The sequence below is a fragment of the Phodopus roborovskii genome, unplaced genomic scaffold (genome assembly GCF_943737965.1).
Source record: "Phodopus roborovskii unplaced genomic scaffold, PHOROB, whole genome shotgun sequence".
NCBI lineage: Eukaryota > Metazoa > Chordata > Mammalia > Rodentia > Cricetidae > Phodopus > Phodopus roborovskii.
In genome coordinates, this window is record NW_026126418.1 from 42,430,221 (window position 1) to 42,445,868 (window position 15,648).

At 37.1% G+C, this 15,648-nt stretch overlaps 1 protein-coding gene across 1 annotated transcript in view; it reads right to left on the reverse strand.

Annotated features, from left to right (window-relative positions):
* The window catches only part of Psmd14 (proteasome 26S subunit, non-ATPase 14), a 74,018-nt gene that overhangs the window by 3,590 nt on the left and 54,780 nt on the right, over positions 1–15,648 (reverse strand). Inside the window, exons 8-9 of the mRNA XM_051184583.1 lie at positions 10,830–10,904; positions 8,406–8,531 (exon numbers count right to left, since the gene is read on the reverse strand). Coding sequence (XP_051040540.1) covers positions 8,406–8,531; positions 10,830–10,904 — 201 coding nt within the window. The remainder of the gene's footprint in view (positions 1–8,405; positions 8,532–10,829; positions 10,905–15,648) is intronic.

Consider the following 15,648-nt stretch of genomic DNA (forward strand, 5'->3'; position numbering starts at 1 on the left):
CTGCCAATCCAGTCTGTGTGTATCTAATACCTACTTAGTATTATTAAGGATCAAAATATCTGCTGACTTTTTGATTTAACTCATGGCATCATGAGTTAATCTCTACACATCTTTAACCCTCTACAATATACATTAGGGAAAAAACTCACAATTCCACATGAAGTAACCATAAAGAAATAATTTCAAGTTTTTTAGCATCAAATTAATTATAGAAATTAAAGCTAGGTGGCTGCGGCTCATGAACTCAGGAGGCAGAGGCAGAGGCAGAGGCAGAAGCAGGCAGAACTCTTGTGAGTATGAGGCCAGCCTGGTCTTACAGAGTGAGTTCCAGGACAAGCTCCAAAGCAACCCTGTCTTGAAACACCCCTGCCCTAAAAAAAAAAAAAAAAGAAAAAAGAAAAAGAAAAAAGATAATAATTAAAAACCAAATTAACAGCACATGAAAAACCATTTTCTACTACTTTAGAGTTAACTACAAATTCTTTGCGACTTACTAGCTTTCTAGTAGAAAACCTCACAGTAATTAGAACATTTTGGCTACAACTGCAGCATTGCCATCCCAATAACCACATCTCACAAACCTCTTCACAGAGCATGCCAACCTGAAGAAGTCTGCATTTGGATAGTGTGGGCATTAGAACCTAAAGATAGAACCTGTATTTGGTGAACTTGTGATCTATAATTTATTTATGGCATCTTATAAAGAGAAGATGAAGAGACTTAATGATCACTTACCTCCAAAAATGCTACTACAGCATTTACCACAAAGATGGTTACAAAAGGGGGTAAAATAGTAGTGTCAGAAAGCAGAAAACCCAAGTCCCAGGGAGGATTAGATTTGGACACTCTAAACTTAATAATCTCACAGCTGCCAAATTTCTTCATGTGTGAACAATGAACATGTAGGAAATGCAATCATCAGACATTTCCCATAAACTGGGAAGTTTGGCTGTATTTCACACCTTCTTAATAGTTTTGTAAACAGAGAACTTGAAAATGAGCAAAGATGGCAAGTGTCTAATTTTATAAATGGACAAACTATCTAGAGAATTTTCGCCAGTAGAACCTGCCTAAAGAGAAAAGATGGTGAATATCTCCTGTGTCTGCTGATTACAGGAGAATGCTTATTTATAACATATTAGGAATTACATTCAAACCTGAAAGCAGGAAAACTAAAAGTCACAAACACTCCAACTAGAATTCCCCAGACAGAGAATATGTTCATTTTCTAAGTCAGATGTCACTCTATTAGTCTCTGCTAGTTATAAAAGTATTTCTAACTAGGAAATTGGTTTTCCTACTTTTCAATGCCTTACAAAAATAGAAGTATTGAAAGGCAATATAGTTTATCTTTTAAATTACTTTCACAATTATGACACTGTCCTTTGCTGATTTGAAAATATGTTAGTTGAATGGAACAAGTCTCCTAAGTGTGTACTCCATACCCATTCAGTGTTAGCTGTTCTGCACACATGGCAACAATAGTACTTACTACAGTACTGGAAGGAGGCAATACTTTGGAATTTGGCTCAAAATACCAATCTGCATATAAATAACCATTAGAGAATATTTTGGATTAATGCAAGTATCAAAGATGGCAAATATACAAATATGAAAGTCAAAAGCACTTAAAGCTTTTTAATATTATTTGAAAGGACAAATAGGATATAAAAAGCACTGATAAAATTTTAAAATCTTGTACAACATTTAACCACTTTACCAATTAGTTTTTCTATCCCCAATAATTAAAGAGAGTTCACAAACTCTTTGAGAAGTGCAGATGGTAAAAAGTACTCCCAGCCATGGGTGCCATCTGGGAGAGGAGGAGCAGCTGCAGATTCAGGCATACACTAAGGTTGCAAACCCCCATGACAGGAGATGAAAGCACATCCCTTCCAGTATAAGACAGACCAGGTCATGGCATCCAGGTCCCCAGTATTGTCTCCCTACCTAAGTTACCTAGATCTCACCTACCATCTGGGCAAGACTAGTCTGTCTTCATTCACAGTTCTAATCTGGCTAGTCCCCAGGAAAAATTAAGAAATGGTAGCAGCAGAAACAAATGAAATTCAGGCACAGGCAGTGTCCTCACTAGGGAACTTCTGTGTTTATGGCAACTTCTGTGATTTGGCTTCAAAATTTGCTTTTGCATTCGTGCTCTTCGGTTTACTCAACCAACAAAAAAGCACTGAAAATGTTTGTGGCTATTCACACTAGAAACGTTTTTAACAGTTTATCAACAAAGACCCCCAGATGGCTATCCCATCATGCACGGTCTGCACAGTTCTAAGAAATTCTTGGAATTGGTCTGTTATGTGATCGTAATCCCCTCAAATGTACCCTCTATCTTAAAGAGACTTTTATTAAACCCATTAATAGCATTCTCTTTTTTCTACTAATGAACAAAATTTTCAAATGAACAATATCTCAAATTTCACCATTATTTATCTTTTAATACAGACTGGAGCCCTGGCATGTTAATAGCATTCTTTGACAGATATCCACAGAGCAACTCCAGTTTTATGAACACCTGTACAATTGCTCCAACACCTGTTTTCTCACTCATCCCTTAACCACGGTTTTGAACATTATCTTATTCCATATACACCTTTTAATAACCCTTTTTTCTTTACTAACATTCTTCCTCCATTCTACAACATGCTAAAATTTCTATATCAATAGAGCAATTTATTTGTAATGTAACAAAAGATGGGAAAAAAAGCTGCTAGAATGGTATATACCATGTTTTCACCAGTAAACAACCTGTGTACCTGCTAAGTGTTTATTTCTTTTGTGATTTTTTTTAAAAAATTATTCTCATAGTGAATATAATTAAAACGACACTATGGATTACAGAAGCAGAAAATCTAAATAAATGGTTTTTACAAAATAAATTTTGGAAAGCAAAATGAACAAACATAAAGCAATTTATAAGATAGAAGAGACTTGAATATAAAGGACAATAAAACTTTTGACTACTATTACTACTAAATTGCAGCGCATGTATGTATGTATGTATGTATGTATGTATGTATGTTTTTAAGGAAGGGTTTCTCTGTAGCTTTGGAGCCTGTTCTGAAACTCACTCTGTAGACCAGACTTGACTCAAATTCAGAGACCTGACCACGTCTGCCCCAAGTGCTGGGATTAAAGGCATGAGGCACCAGTGCCCAGCTTCATAGCAACATCAGTAACTAGGGAAACTCATTTCTTATATTTATGGTTGTGAGCCTAGCCTTTAACGGCTGAGCTATCCCTCTAGCCCGGAAACTCATTTCTTTAGATTGTACATCATGAATAGTAATAGAGACAAATACATGACTTATCAGACAACCCCAAACAGATTCTTTGCAAAAATCTTAGCAGAGAATTCAATTTTAAAGCATAGTGAGATCAAATAATGGATATAAAATACAGATGGCATGAGTATGTAAACATCTGCATGTGTAACAGCAATTTGCAAATTCAGCTTTTTGAAAATTAAAAGGGGTTCTGGTGAGCCCAGCATGGTGGTACACGCCTTTGATCCCAGCAGAGTCAGGAGGATCTCTTGAGAGTTCAAGGCCAGTCTGGCCTAGATAGTAGGTACCAACAGAGGCTCTGTGAGAAACTGCCAAAAACAAAACAAAACAACAACAACAACAACAAACAAGGTAAAAGGTATTATCTGGTAGTTTCCAATATCCATCTTCTTTTCCACGTAACTGATTTTCCTGAAGGCATCAATGCTCTCAGCTACAAGACTACATTATGTAGACTTTCTTGCTGCCAGGTATGCTCATTGGGCCATCAGGTATGCTCACTGGGCCATGTTCTGCCACTGAGAGGTAATCACACTTGCTGGCTGGACTAATACAAAGGCTCCTAAAAATGATTCACCCCTTGGTTTTCCTTTTCTCCAGTTGTGTCAAATTAGGTTTAGCAACTGCCCTGTGCCTTATGACTTAAAAGATGGATGTCAATACAATGAAAGTAGAGCAGAGAGACAGAAGGAATCAGAATCTGACTGTGAAGTTTCAAACTGGCCTTAAAGAATAAGAGACAGAACTTCAATTTCATTTAAGCAATTGCTATTTTGAGTAAACATGCACGACATTAGAAGTTAAAAAAAAAAAAAAAGTAGTTACAGTAAGTATAGAATTTCCTATCTCCAACCTCAAAGATGACAATGTTACTATACTAAAACAATGTTGACATATGAGATATATTTAAAATAAGTATCTCTTTCAAGGGACTACAAAGATGGCTCAGCTGTTAAACATCCATACTATTCTTCCAGAGGACTCATTCGGTTCCCAGGATCCACACAGCAGTTCACAACCTTCTGTAACTCTAGTTCCAGGAGATCTAATGTCCTCTCTGGCCTCCTTCAGCAATAGGCATGTACATGGTAAACATACATGCATGTAATGCACGATGTGAACATACATACACATAAAATCAAACACAACCTATAAAATATTAGACTATTCCCACTGGTAGTACATTTCATAAACTTTTAATGTTGAAAGTTTTATCTACTTGTTAGGTTCTTTTTCTTTAGTAAAGGGGAAACTTTTTCATGCTAAATACCATTTTTTTCTAATTCTTTTTACTATTTGTTTTAAAAAGCACTTCAACCACCTATAACATTCTTGATCTGACAGTTCTGAAAGTTATCTCTTTATTCTCTTGGATTTCTATTTGATTACAACCTATCACATATTCAAGCAATGATGATTTGACCCATTTTTCCTCAATATTTTTATCTTCTTGCTTTTCTTATCTAATTACATGAGCACAAAATTTTCTACATAATATACATACTGAGACAAACCAAATATACTTAGTTTTTATGAATATAAAAATACCTTATCTAAAAAGTTGTTAGGTCTTACGATGTATTGAGTTATGTGCATAAAAATGCAAGATTTTTGTTTCTATGTTTTTTTTTTTTTTTTTTTTTTGTTGTTTTGTTTTGTTTTGTCTTGTTGAGACAGGGTTTCTTTTTTTAACAGCTCTAGCTGTTCTAGAACTCGCTCTGTAGACCAGGCTGTCCTCAAACTAAAGAGATCTACCTGCCTTTGCTTCCCAAGTGCTAGGATTAAAGGCATGCACCACCCCTACATCTGACTTTGTGTTATGTGTAAAATGATCTTTTACAATACATTTTTCACCTATACATTCATTTACAAATACATTAGCAGTTTTAAAATCTAGCAGCAACATTTTAGTCTGCATAGATCCAGGGTTTGGAGCACAGTGCGTCAGGTGTTACAGCTCAGTAATTAGAAAAACCAAATGAGTAATATCAAGCAGAGCTCCTGTGTGGAATTCAGACCATAAGAATTTAATTATCTTCAAACTCCTTTTACTTTAGGACCTGACTGGCATCTAACAATAATTACCTTAGTTAAAAAACCAACCAATTAAAAAGAATGCCATGAAGAACTGTGGTGGTATGGGCCTTTCCCTGTATATTTTAAGTGTTACTATAAAAACTTCACCGTATTTCTTTCAATCATAGAGGGAATTACATTCCCAAATTTGGACTCTTCATATCACAGCTTACACACTGTTTTCATTTTTTAACTGAACCTTACAAGATTTTTAGTGCTACAGAGATTTTTTTTTTTAAACTGCAATATGGGGGGGGGGGGACTTCTATGGATGGGCAGCAGTAACCATAAATAAGTTATTTCCTGGCAGAAGGAAATATGAATTTACTTAAATGTAGTGTCACAGAGAAATAAAAACCATTCCTACAGTCTGCTGAATAACAACTTGTTCTAACTTTGTTTTGTTTTTATAATAAAAAGGTTAACTATTTTAAATGATAAATGACTTTTTTCTATATGTAAATCATCCGCACAGCATGAAAGCAACACTAAGAAAAAAAAAATTCACTTACCAGGGGGTTCCAGCTGAAATATCATACTCAAGGATATGTATGACAAAAACCTAACCCAACTGCTGGAATTTAGTTGTGAAGAACCTGTTACCTTTAATTTCAAAGTTTATTCTTTCAAATGACTTGATGTTACATTTGGTAATTCTTATATACTGTCTTCTTGAATAGTATTTTTTTAATATATTATAGTAAGTACTTAAAACAGAAATACTACTTTCTGGTGTTACAATAATCATCTTTTGTTTTTTGAGACAGGGTTTCTCTATATAGCCTTGGCTGTCCTGGAACTCAGAGACACAAGACCCAGCACTTCCCAAGTGCTGAGATTATAGGTATGTGCCACCACAGCCTGGCTTACAAGAATCAGTCTTAACTATGACTCCTAAATCTTTCATTCCAGCCTTTACTTTTAATTTTCGTTTCTTTTTTCTTTTTGTTTTGTTTTCCCTGTTTGTGTGTAGCCCTAGCTGTCCTGGAACTCATTCTGTAGATCAGCCTGGTCTCGAACTCAGAGATCCATATGCCCAGCATTATTAATTTTCAATCCCACATTTCAAACTTTTAAAAGAATGTAGCTTTGGATTTTTATATATGTGCATGTTTTTGATGGCGGTTTGGGTATAGGTCATGGAACTAGAAAGGGAGCTGTGAGAAGGAAAACAACAGGAAGTATGCCATCAAGTAGAAAGCGAGAATACCGAAGTGGTAGAGCACAGAGGGGATGGGGCACAGCAGAGCAAGCGGGAAGAACAACCTATAAAGTACCACGAGGAAAAAAGGTTACTGCTACTAACATACTTCTAGTCACGTAGGCAGGAAATGTTACATTCATCTTCAATTCTCCTCTTTTCATAGAATCCAATCAGTGGTGCCTCCATTCCCACTGCCACTATCAACACAGCCATGTAGTGTAACATTCATTCAAATCTCTTCAAGGTTTCTAAAGTCAGGCTCTAGGTATGTCATGTCCCTGATCCAAACTAACTCTAACTCCCTCCTATTCTTCTTCATACACACTCTAGCCACACATACCATTTCATAAATATATCCCATGCCTTTTCATTTTCCAAACCTGTCCTACCACCAGCTTCAAAACTTTAAAAGCCATTATTTCATTATTTTCTACTCCTAAGTTTGGGCTTTTTGGACTTCACATATTGTAATTCTTTGTATCTATTTTATTTCATTTAACCATGTCTTCCAGGATCACCATGTTGCAATGACAAAGTTTCTTGCATTTGTAATGACTGAACAGTATTAAAGACAGACAGACAGACAACGCATTCATTTGTTGCTGGAAGCTACAAATTGTCTTGGCAATTCTGTATATTGGTCAACAAGCCTATCTCTACCCAGGCAGCACTGGCATCACACCAAACTCTTTTTAGTGGGCTGGGGTTGCAACTTAGGCCTTTAATGATGGAGCATCTCCCCAAACCAATAACCACATATATTTTACCATATAAATATTTTCAGGGGATTGTGCATGATTTTTTAACAACATGATTTTTAATGGCCCCATATGAAGTCAGTCTCCCTGGTCACTCCTCTTTCCACAGCATGAACTAATTACTGTGCTAGCTTTGTTTATGCTCTCTTTCAGAAAGCAAGCTCTCCGGGAAATAGGGACTTTTAATACTTTAGTTTTTAGCATGTCCCAGTATCAGGCATATAGTAGGTTCTCAGTAAATACTAATTAAATGAAAAAATGTAAAAGTTCAATTAAATAAATTATATGTAGCAAAGAAAAGAAAATTTTTAAGTTCATTAAATAAGCTGGGAGGTGGTGGTGCACACCTTTAATTCCAGCCCTTGGGAGACAGAGACAGTTGGATCTGAGTTCAAGGCCAGCCTGGACTACAGAGCTAGCTCTGGGACAGCCAAGGTTACACAAAGAACCCCTGTCTTGAACTGCTCCCACCCAGAACAAAAAGTTCATTATATTATATGTAGCAAAGAAAAAGCATTTTTCTACTTTTTGGAGACAAGGTTTCTCTGTGTAACAAACAGTCCTGGACATCCTGTAACTAGCTTTGTTAGGCCAAGGCTGCCTCAAACTCAGGGATCTGCCTGCCTCTGCCACCAGAATGCTGAATTAAAGGTGCACACCACCACACCCAGCTTATTTTTTATTTATATGAATGTGTATTTACATGTATATGCCATGTGCCAAGCCCTTTGGAGCTGGAGTTATCAGCTGTCTAACATGGGTGCTGGGAACCACTCAGATTCTAAGAGAAGCTCATAAGAGGTGCTCATAATCACTAAGACATCTCTCTAGATCCCTAGCTGCCTATTTTAAAAGAACCCAGTTGTTTTCTTCACATCTTTTCTATGGCAGCATTTACATAATGGTGCTAGGTTTTAGAAAAATACAAGATTACCTACTTAAACATCATATATTTATTTTCTAACCTACAAAACTGGCCTATTTTTAATTATTTATTTTATATAACCACTTAATACCTAATTATACATACTTTATCAGTTATGAAGAAAACAAATATTTTTTTACCTTATTATAATTCTTGGCTAATTCCAACATCTCTTTTACCACTGATTCATTGTGTTTACAATGTTCACTGTAATCTTGAAGTGTCAATCCTTCCATCCAACTCTTCTTATGCAAATTTAACAGCATCTAAACATATAAGAAATAGGAAATTATTTTATTACCTTAGTAATATTGCCTTCCCTGTCTTGAGGGGGAAAAAAAACTTCACAAAAAAATTAATGAATTTGATTTTATCCATTCAAATAAGTACCAGTTGGAAATTTATATTAATACAGCCAGGTGCTCCATGTCCTCTGCCTCTGATACTGACCTCAGTTGTTGCCATCTTTGCAGGACTCAGTCATTTGTTCTCACACTAGAGACAATGCCTTTCCTAACCATACTGACTGAAAACAACCATCTCACATTGTTTGAACAAAGATTTTTCTTCCCTTGTTCTCCTGTTACTTTTTATAGTATCTATATCTTTACTGTATCAAGTTATATTTAAGATTCCCCAGGGTCTAGCTAGATTCTAAGATATCTAACCACAATGGAAAAAAGCCGATAAATCAAAGGTTGTATTGAACTCTTATATTACACACATTTGCTATAAAAACTTAATATTTACTTGTTGACAGGACTGAAAAAACAAACTAGGAAAAACATCACAGAAATATTCAATTTTGAAATACACCAATAAGCTGGGACCGGCTACCTATTAAGAATCTAAACAACTTAGTGTCCCAAATTGGACTCAAGTTCAAAGACTGTATCTTTACATGCTCAAATACTTAGAGAGTATATGTCTGTGTACATGCATACTTTTTTTTGGGGGGGGGGGGTTAAGAGTAACACTATATAGCCCAGGCTAGCTGTAAACTCACAAGCTTCCTGCCTTAATTCAGCCTCCCCAAAGGCCATGACACTTCACATGCCTTACAAATTTACAATTTCCTTTTACGACATTTATTTTTTTGGGGGTGGGGTGAGCACACATGCCAAACCATACATGTGAAGGTCAGATAAAACTTGAGGGAGTCAGTCCTTCCCCTCTACCACATGGGTCCCAGGTACTGAACTCTGGACATTATATTGGCATCAAGCACTTATACCTGTGGGCTATCTCACCTGCCGAAGTTCAGTTTTCTTCCCCCTGTCCCTGTTTCCCTGACTAATCTCCTACATTTTTCATAAGACTTACTCCTTTTTTAAAAATCCACTATGTGTAAATATGTGCACGTGTCTGCAGAGGCCAGAAGAGGGCATCAGATCCGCTGGAGATAGCGTTACAAGCAGCTGTAAACAGCCTGATGTGGCTGCTGGAAACCAAACTCAGGTCCTCTATAAGAACAAGAACACTGAGTCCATTCTTACAATGTTAAAAAAATTTTCTTCAAAGTCATACTCTAGAATTTGCATTCAGTTAAGTACTACTACCGAGTTAAAGCTTTTTCTTATGATATTTGAATATATTATGAAATGTGAAGAAAACATCACAGCAACAGACTGCTTGATGCTACAGTGTCACTATAACCATAGTAGCTCCTGTTAGAGGTCAGGGTTATAGTTCAGTGGTAGAGGACTTGCTTTGTATACAGAAGACCCTACCTTAATCCCTAACATCAGACAGACTGACACCCCCAACACACACACACAAAAAACCCCACAGTATACTTTTAATTGTTCAATCACAAATTCAACATATAACTTCTGGAAATATTTGGGTTTGCTCATTAGTTTTTTTTTAATTATCCTGCTTAGAGGTTTGCAACTACTTTCATAGGTGCGCAAAGTCTATTTTCTGCTGGAAAATAAGTCACATGTGAAAATCACTATGAGGCTTTCTTAAGGTAAAAGACCCTGCCTTTGGTCTCGGGGCAAGAATAGCATTTGTTAAACAGAACAAAACATACAAAATAAAACAAAACCAACCAGAGAATATTATGCCCAAGTAATTCTAATTTCTTCGCTTACTTTCCAACTTTTCTATGTGTCAGCACCAAAGGTTGTACTCACCCATGCTCTACATCACCCATAACTGAATGCAGAGAATGGGATTTTATCAACATAGTCATCCCTATCATGCCTAGACAAGGATTCCACTGGGTCACTCACAAAAAGGCTTGAGGTTCAATATCCAATTAGTTAGATAAGGGCAACAGTGGGGCTTCTGTTCTGAGAGAACAGATGAACTAAATGATTATTATAAATATAAGGGGCTGGAGAGATGGTTCTACAGTTAAAAGCACATGCTGCTCTTACTGAGGACTCAAGTTCAGTTCCCAGCACACACATCTGGAGGTTTACCCCAGTTCTGGGGCATTCAACAGCTTCTTCTGATCTCTGAGGGCACTGGGCATTTAAGTGGCACACAGATATACATGCAGGCAAAACACTCACAGATGTAATTATAAAAAATAATAAGATTTTTCATTAACTTACCTTCTGTTCCAGTTCATTTTTTCGATAATTAATAGTGATGGAGTAATAATGTCTGTTTAGTCCATGAATTAATGCCTATAGAAACAATTTTATATGATAAATTAATCATTCACCTAATCAAACACAAATGTTTGAAACTGTTGACACATCTTATGCACATCATCTTTACTTATTTAACACAGTCTCACTATGTAGCTCTGTCTGGCCTGAAACTCACTATGTGCACTAGTGTAGTGGGATATTCACTTTGTCTCCTTCTGTGGCACTGACCACGCCCATTGGGGGGTGCAGCCAGGGGAGGGAGTGACCTGTGGAACTAGGTCTAAGGAGGAGCTGGGGAATGCTCTCTTGCTGGCAGCACGGGAACAGGAGGACTTCTGGAGGCATCCTTGGGACTAAAAACCTGCTGATGTTCATCTGTCTATGTTGTGAGTTATTTCTCCCTGAATAAACATCTGTTCGGTCTAACTGTTTATCCTGATCCTTATTGAACCACGATATCTGGTGTCAGAAGTGGGATTTTATGACAGTTGTGTGATATATTTTGATATGCTAAGGTTAAAAATCCTTCTTTTTATTTAGACAGAAAAGAGGAGATGATGGGAGATGCCATTCTGTATATATGTTTCTCATACTGGTTAATGAGTAATAGGAAAGCAAGATAGGTGGGACTAGGAGACAAGGAGGATTCGAGGAAGTAGTAAGGAGGAATCAACATGGAGATACTGGAGAACAGAAGTCCGGGCCCATTCTCCAGTAAGATGAGACCACATGGAAATACTTAGATTATTAGAAATGGGTTAATACTTAAGACAGAGCTAGCCGATAAGAAACTAGTACCTGGCCAACATCATTATATCAAATACAGAGTCTCTGTGTGTTCATTGAGGCTGCGGTGGGTCCAGGCCAGCAGGGGAAAAACCTTACTCACAACACACCAGGCTGACCTTGAACTCGTAAGAGATCTGCCTGCCTCTGCCTGAGACCTGGGATTAGAGTCTAAGTACTCACCATGCCTGGTGTAGTTGATAAAAGCCCTTGCTACCAAACCTGACAATCTGAGTTCAATATCTGGGACCCACATGGCAGAAGGAGAGGACTGGCACGTGCAAGTCCCCTCCACATAACACAAAATAAATGAAATGTAATAAATTTTTAAAAAAAAATTTAAAGGGATCATATTATAAATACAGAGTAAGTTAAAATATTTTCTCAGGTACAAGCTTAAAGATAAAAGTGTAAAGGACTAGTGACAAATTATTCAAAGCATTACAGGTACTTCACTAATTCAAAACTTTCCACAGCCTTGCACAGGGGCCAGAGCAAAAAGTCTGAACTCACAGCCTTTTACAAACCAACTATCCATAATTTATTGTCTGATTTTTATGGTGTTTAGGAAAGAGCTATTTCAGAAGAAAAATCTAAAAGACTGTAATAGTACACTTGTTTCTCCATCTATATCAATCTGGTGTTTCCTTTTTTGTTAACTCAATTTTCACTAATTCAAAGACTTGTGTCCAGGCAAGTCTCCAAATTACCAATGAGAACAGTATGAGTGTGTCTTGTGTGTGTACTAATTCACATATATGCCCATGTATTTGTGTCTTCTTGCATGTAGAGACCTAAGGTCAATTTGAGGAGTCTTCCTTGACTGCTTTCCACCTTAATTTTTAAGACAGGGTCTATTCACTAAACTTAGCGCTTACTGACTCAACGTTCTGCTGGCTAGCAAATGGACTTCTGGGGTCTGCCCGCCCTAGCTCAGTGCTGGGTTACAGATGCAACTGTCACTTTTTACTTAACCTCATGTCTGTCAAGTGTCCGCAGTATGCATTCACCAACTGAGCTATCTGTTGAGACCCAGAAGCTTGTTCTTTAACATGTCTTCTCACTCACACTCTTAATTCAGTAACCAAGAAATCAAAATCTCACTTATCAGAATTTATTTTCATTTTACTCAAACTCAATCTCCAAGATGAATAGGGCAGTCACAATAAAAACTTTAAGTTATTAAAAAAAAAAAAAAAGTAACTATAGGGGAAGCCAAATACTATTGCTCTGCTAAAGCAGTGTACAACAAAATGATCCTAACAACACTCTCTGCTACACCCAAAGGTCAGTGTCTTTCTGGGCTATCATTAGAGAAGCCTTGTCTTGCAGAGGATGGGAACTCATACCCACAACTGGGCAAATGGATAACATGCAGAGAGTGAGAGACTTTGGAACACTCAGTCCTAAATGAGCTGCCTTCATTAAGTTCCACTCCTCAGGGCTCAGGGAACAATGTCTACAACAAGGCAGAAGGATTTTAAGAGCCAGAGGGGATAGATGATACAACAGGATGGACACACATTAACTCAAAGACTGTGGCAGCACACAAAAGGCCTGACAGATCCAGGACCGGTAAGGTCCCAGCTCTGAGAGGGGGAAGTGTACAGAGGCTCCCATCCTAACCAAGAAGCTATCTCCAACTGACAACCACTCGCAAAGGAAAAATTAGTTTTTTCCAATGAAGACTCACTGGGAATACAAACTACACATAAATAAAGGCAGGCCCGATGCCCAGCAGTAGATAACCAACACAAAACAAACTCAATGGTATTTTTTGTATGTAGATTGTTTTTGTCTCAAAATGCTTTGTTTGGGATTTTTTTTTAATTTTATAGGTCTTTTGCTTGAATATTATGGTTTCAATATGTGTTTTGTTAGTGTGAATGTGTAGTTCTTAGGCTTTTTTTCTTATTTCTTTATTGCCGGTTTTCTAAAGAAGTCTTAGAGTTGGGTGGGTGGGGAAGCGGGGAGATCTGGAAGTGGATGGAGGAGGGGAAACAGTTATTAGAATATGCTGTAGGAAAAAAGAATTATTTTCAATTAAAAAAAGTAAAAATAACTATGCTATATACTGCTTAAGTATCTAACGCTCTAGCAACATAAGTTCAACTGTAGCTCATAACAGTATTCGAGAAACCTATAAAAAAACAAAAAACAAAAAACAACACATTAGCCTCCTAAGACACAAAGGCACAGAATTATACTATTTAACAATTGCAAAAAATCAAAAGGATGTGGGATTAACTGTCGGAAAATAAAGACAGAGCTAACCAAATAACCACTGCTTCCTAATTAGGGGTTTTACCATCTAAGTCTTAAAAGTGCTAAGTCGGAGGAGAAGAGCAGGGAAGTGAATATCTAATGATTGCCTAGCATCCATTCCACACATTCCAATGCAACAATCTAGTAGGCTCCATCTATGTGTACATGACAGAAGAGTAAAGAGGGGGGCATTAACTCTTAATTTATCCTAATTAATAGCTAATATGAGGCAGCACTGAGGATTTGAAGCCAGATCACTAACTCTGTAACCCATGTCCATTCTGATGTATTGTGCTACAATGCAATCCCGGGTAAGACTAAGTCTACACATTTTAAGTTTTATTTTAAAGAATTACTGTTTTAAAAAAAAAATTAAAATTTAAGTATTAGGTATAAAATTAGATATTAAACACTTGATATTTCCCAGGATAACAAATCTTCACATTACTAATATCTTCTATAAAACTAAATCTTAAAGTCAACAGGAAGCAGTAGTAGATTTCAAATAGCCGATACATGAAATTTAGCCATTAAGAAAACCTAGTAAATCCACTTTCAATAATTACCAGAAGTAGTATATCAGCTTTCATTGAATAAAAATGTACTTCACAGATCAGGAGTAAAACCGACCAGGGATTCTTTAACCCTGAACTTACCCTTGCACACATCAGGAGGTGTATCTTCTGGGTGGAGATCTGGGTAAGTATGAGCATTTCTCTAAGCAGATAAGGCCTGACTGGGGAGTGGAGCTTGGGGTTTAACTGTTCATCATCAAAGGATTGCACAATACACTCACTAACTGCACTATAAAATGTACATGCTGGCAAAACTAACAATGGTTCTGACCAATAAACCCAGAGGCCAATCACTGAATCCACAGACAGGCCTAATTTTAAAGATTAATCACCAATGTCAATGAAACAAACAACCTGGTGTTTGGTGGAGCTATTTGGTTTTCAATTTTATTACTCAGATAAATGTAGTAAAACTTAACACAAGCACCATGAAAGACTAGCAAGTACACAATAAAACAAATATAGCCAACAGTCTTCCTACTTTACTTACTCACCTACTATACACTTCTAGGGTATCCATCCCAGGTCATAAACTCATGCAGCAAGAGGGCTGTAAAGAACAGAGGTTCTCAACCTTCCTAATGCTGTGACCCTTTAATTCATTCCTCATGTAGTGGTAACCCCCAACCATAAAATTACTTTGTTTGCAACTTCATAACTGTGATTTTGCTACTGTTATGAGCTGTAATATAAATACCTGTGTTTTTGGATGACCTTAGGCAACCCCTGTGAAAGGGTCTTTTGACCCCCCAAAGGGATGGCAACCCACAGGTTGAGAACTGCAGGTATAGATACAGTATATTTATGGTTGGTTAACCTCCACACATGATCCACTGCAGACACAGTAAGTCAGCTAGCTGGGTATTACTTGTAATCCCAGCACTAAAGGGGTTCAAGCAGAATTCTAAATTTGAGACTACCCTGGACTACACAGAGACAGGCCAGCCTGAATACATAGTGAGACTCTGTCTCAAAACAAAACAAAACAAAAGCATCACACAGGAAACGTATGAATTATGCCAAAATTTAATTCATTAAATTCCCAAGTGTAATATAAAGTATGAGAAGACCTAGCAGTCTTGAATAAATTAACAGTAACTGAAGCAGCTCAGTTTTCTGGGCCTCAGCTGCCACATCTAGAATGTCTCAGG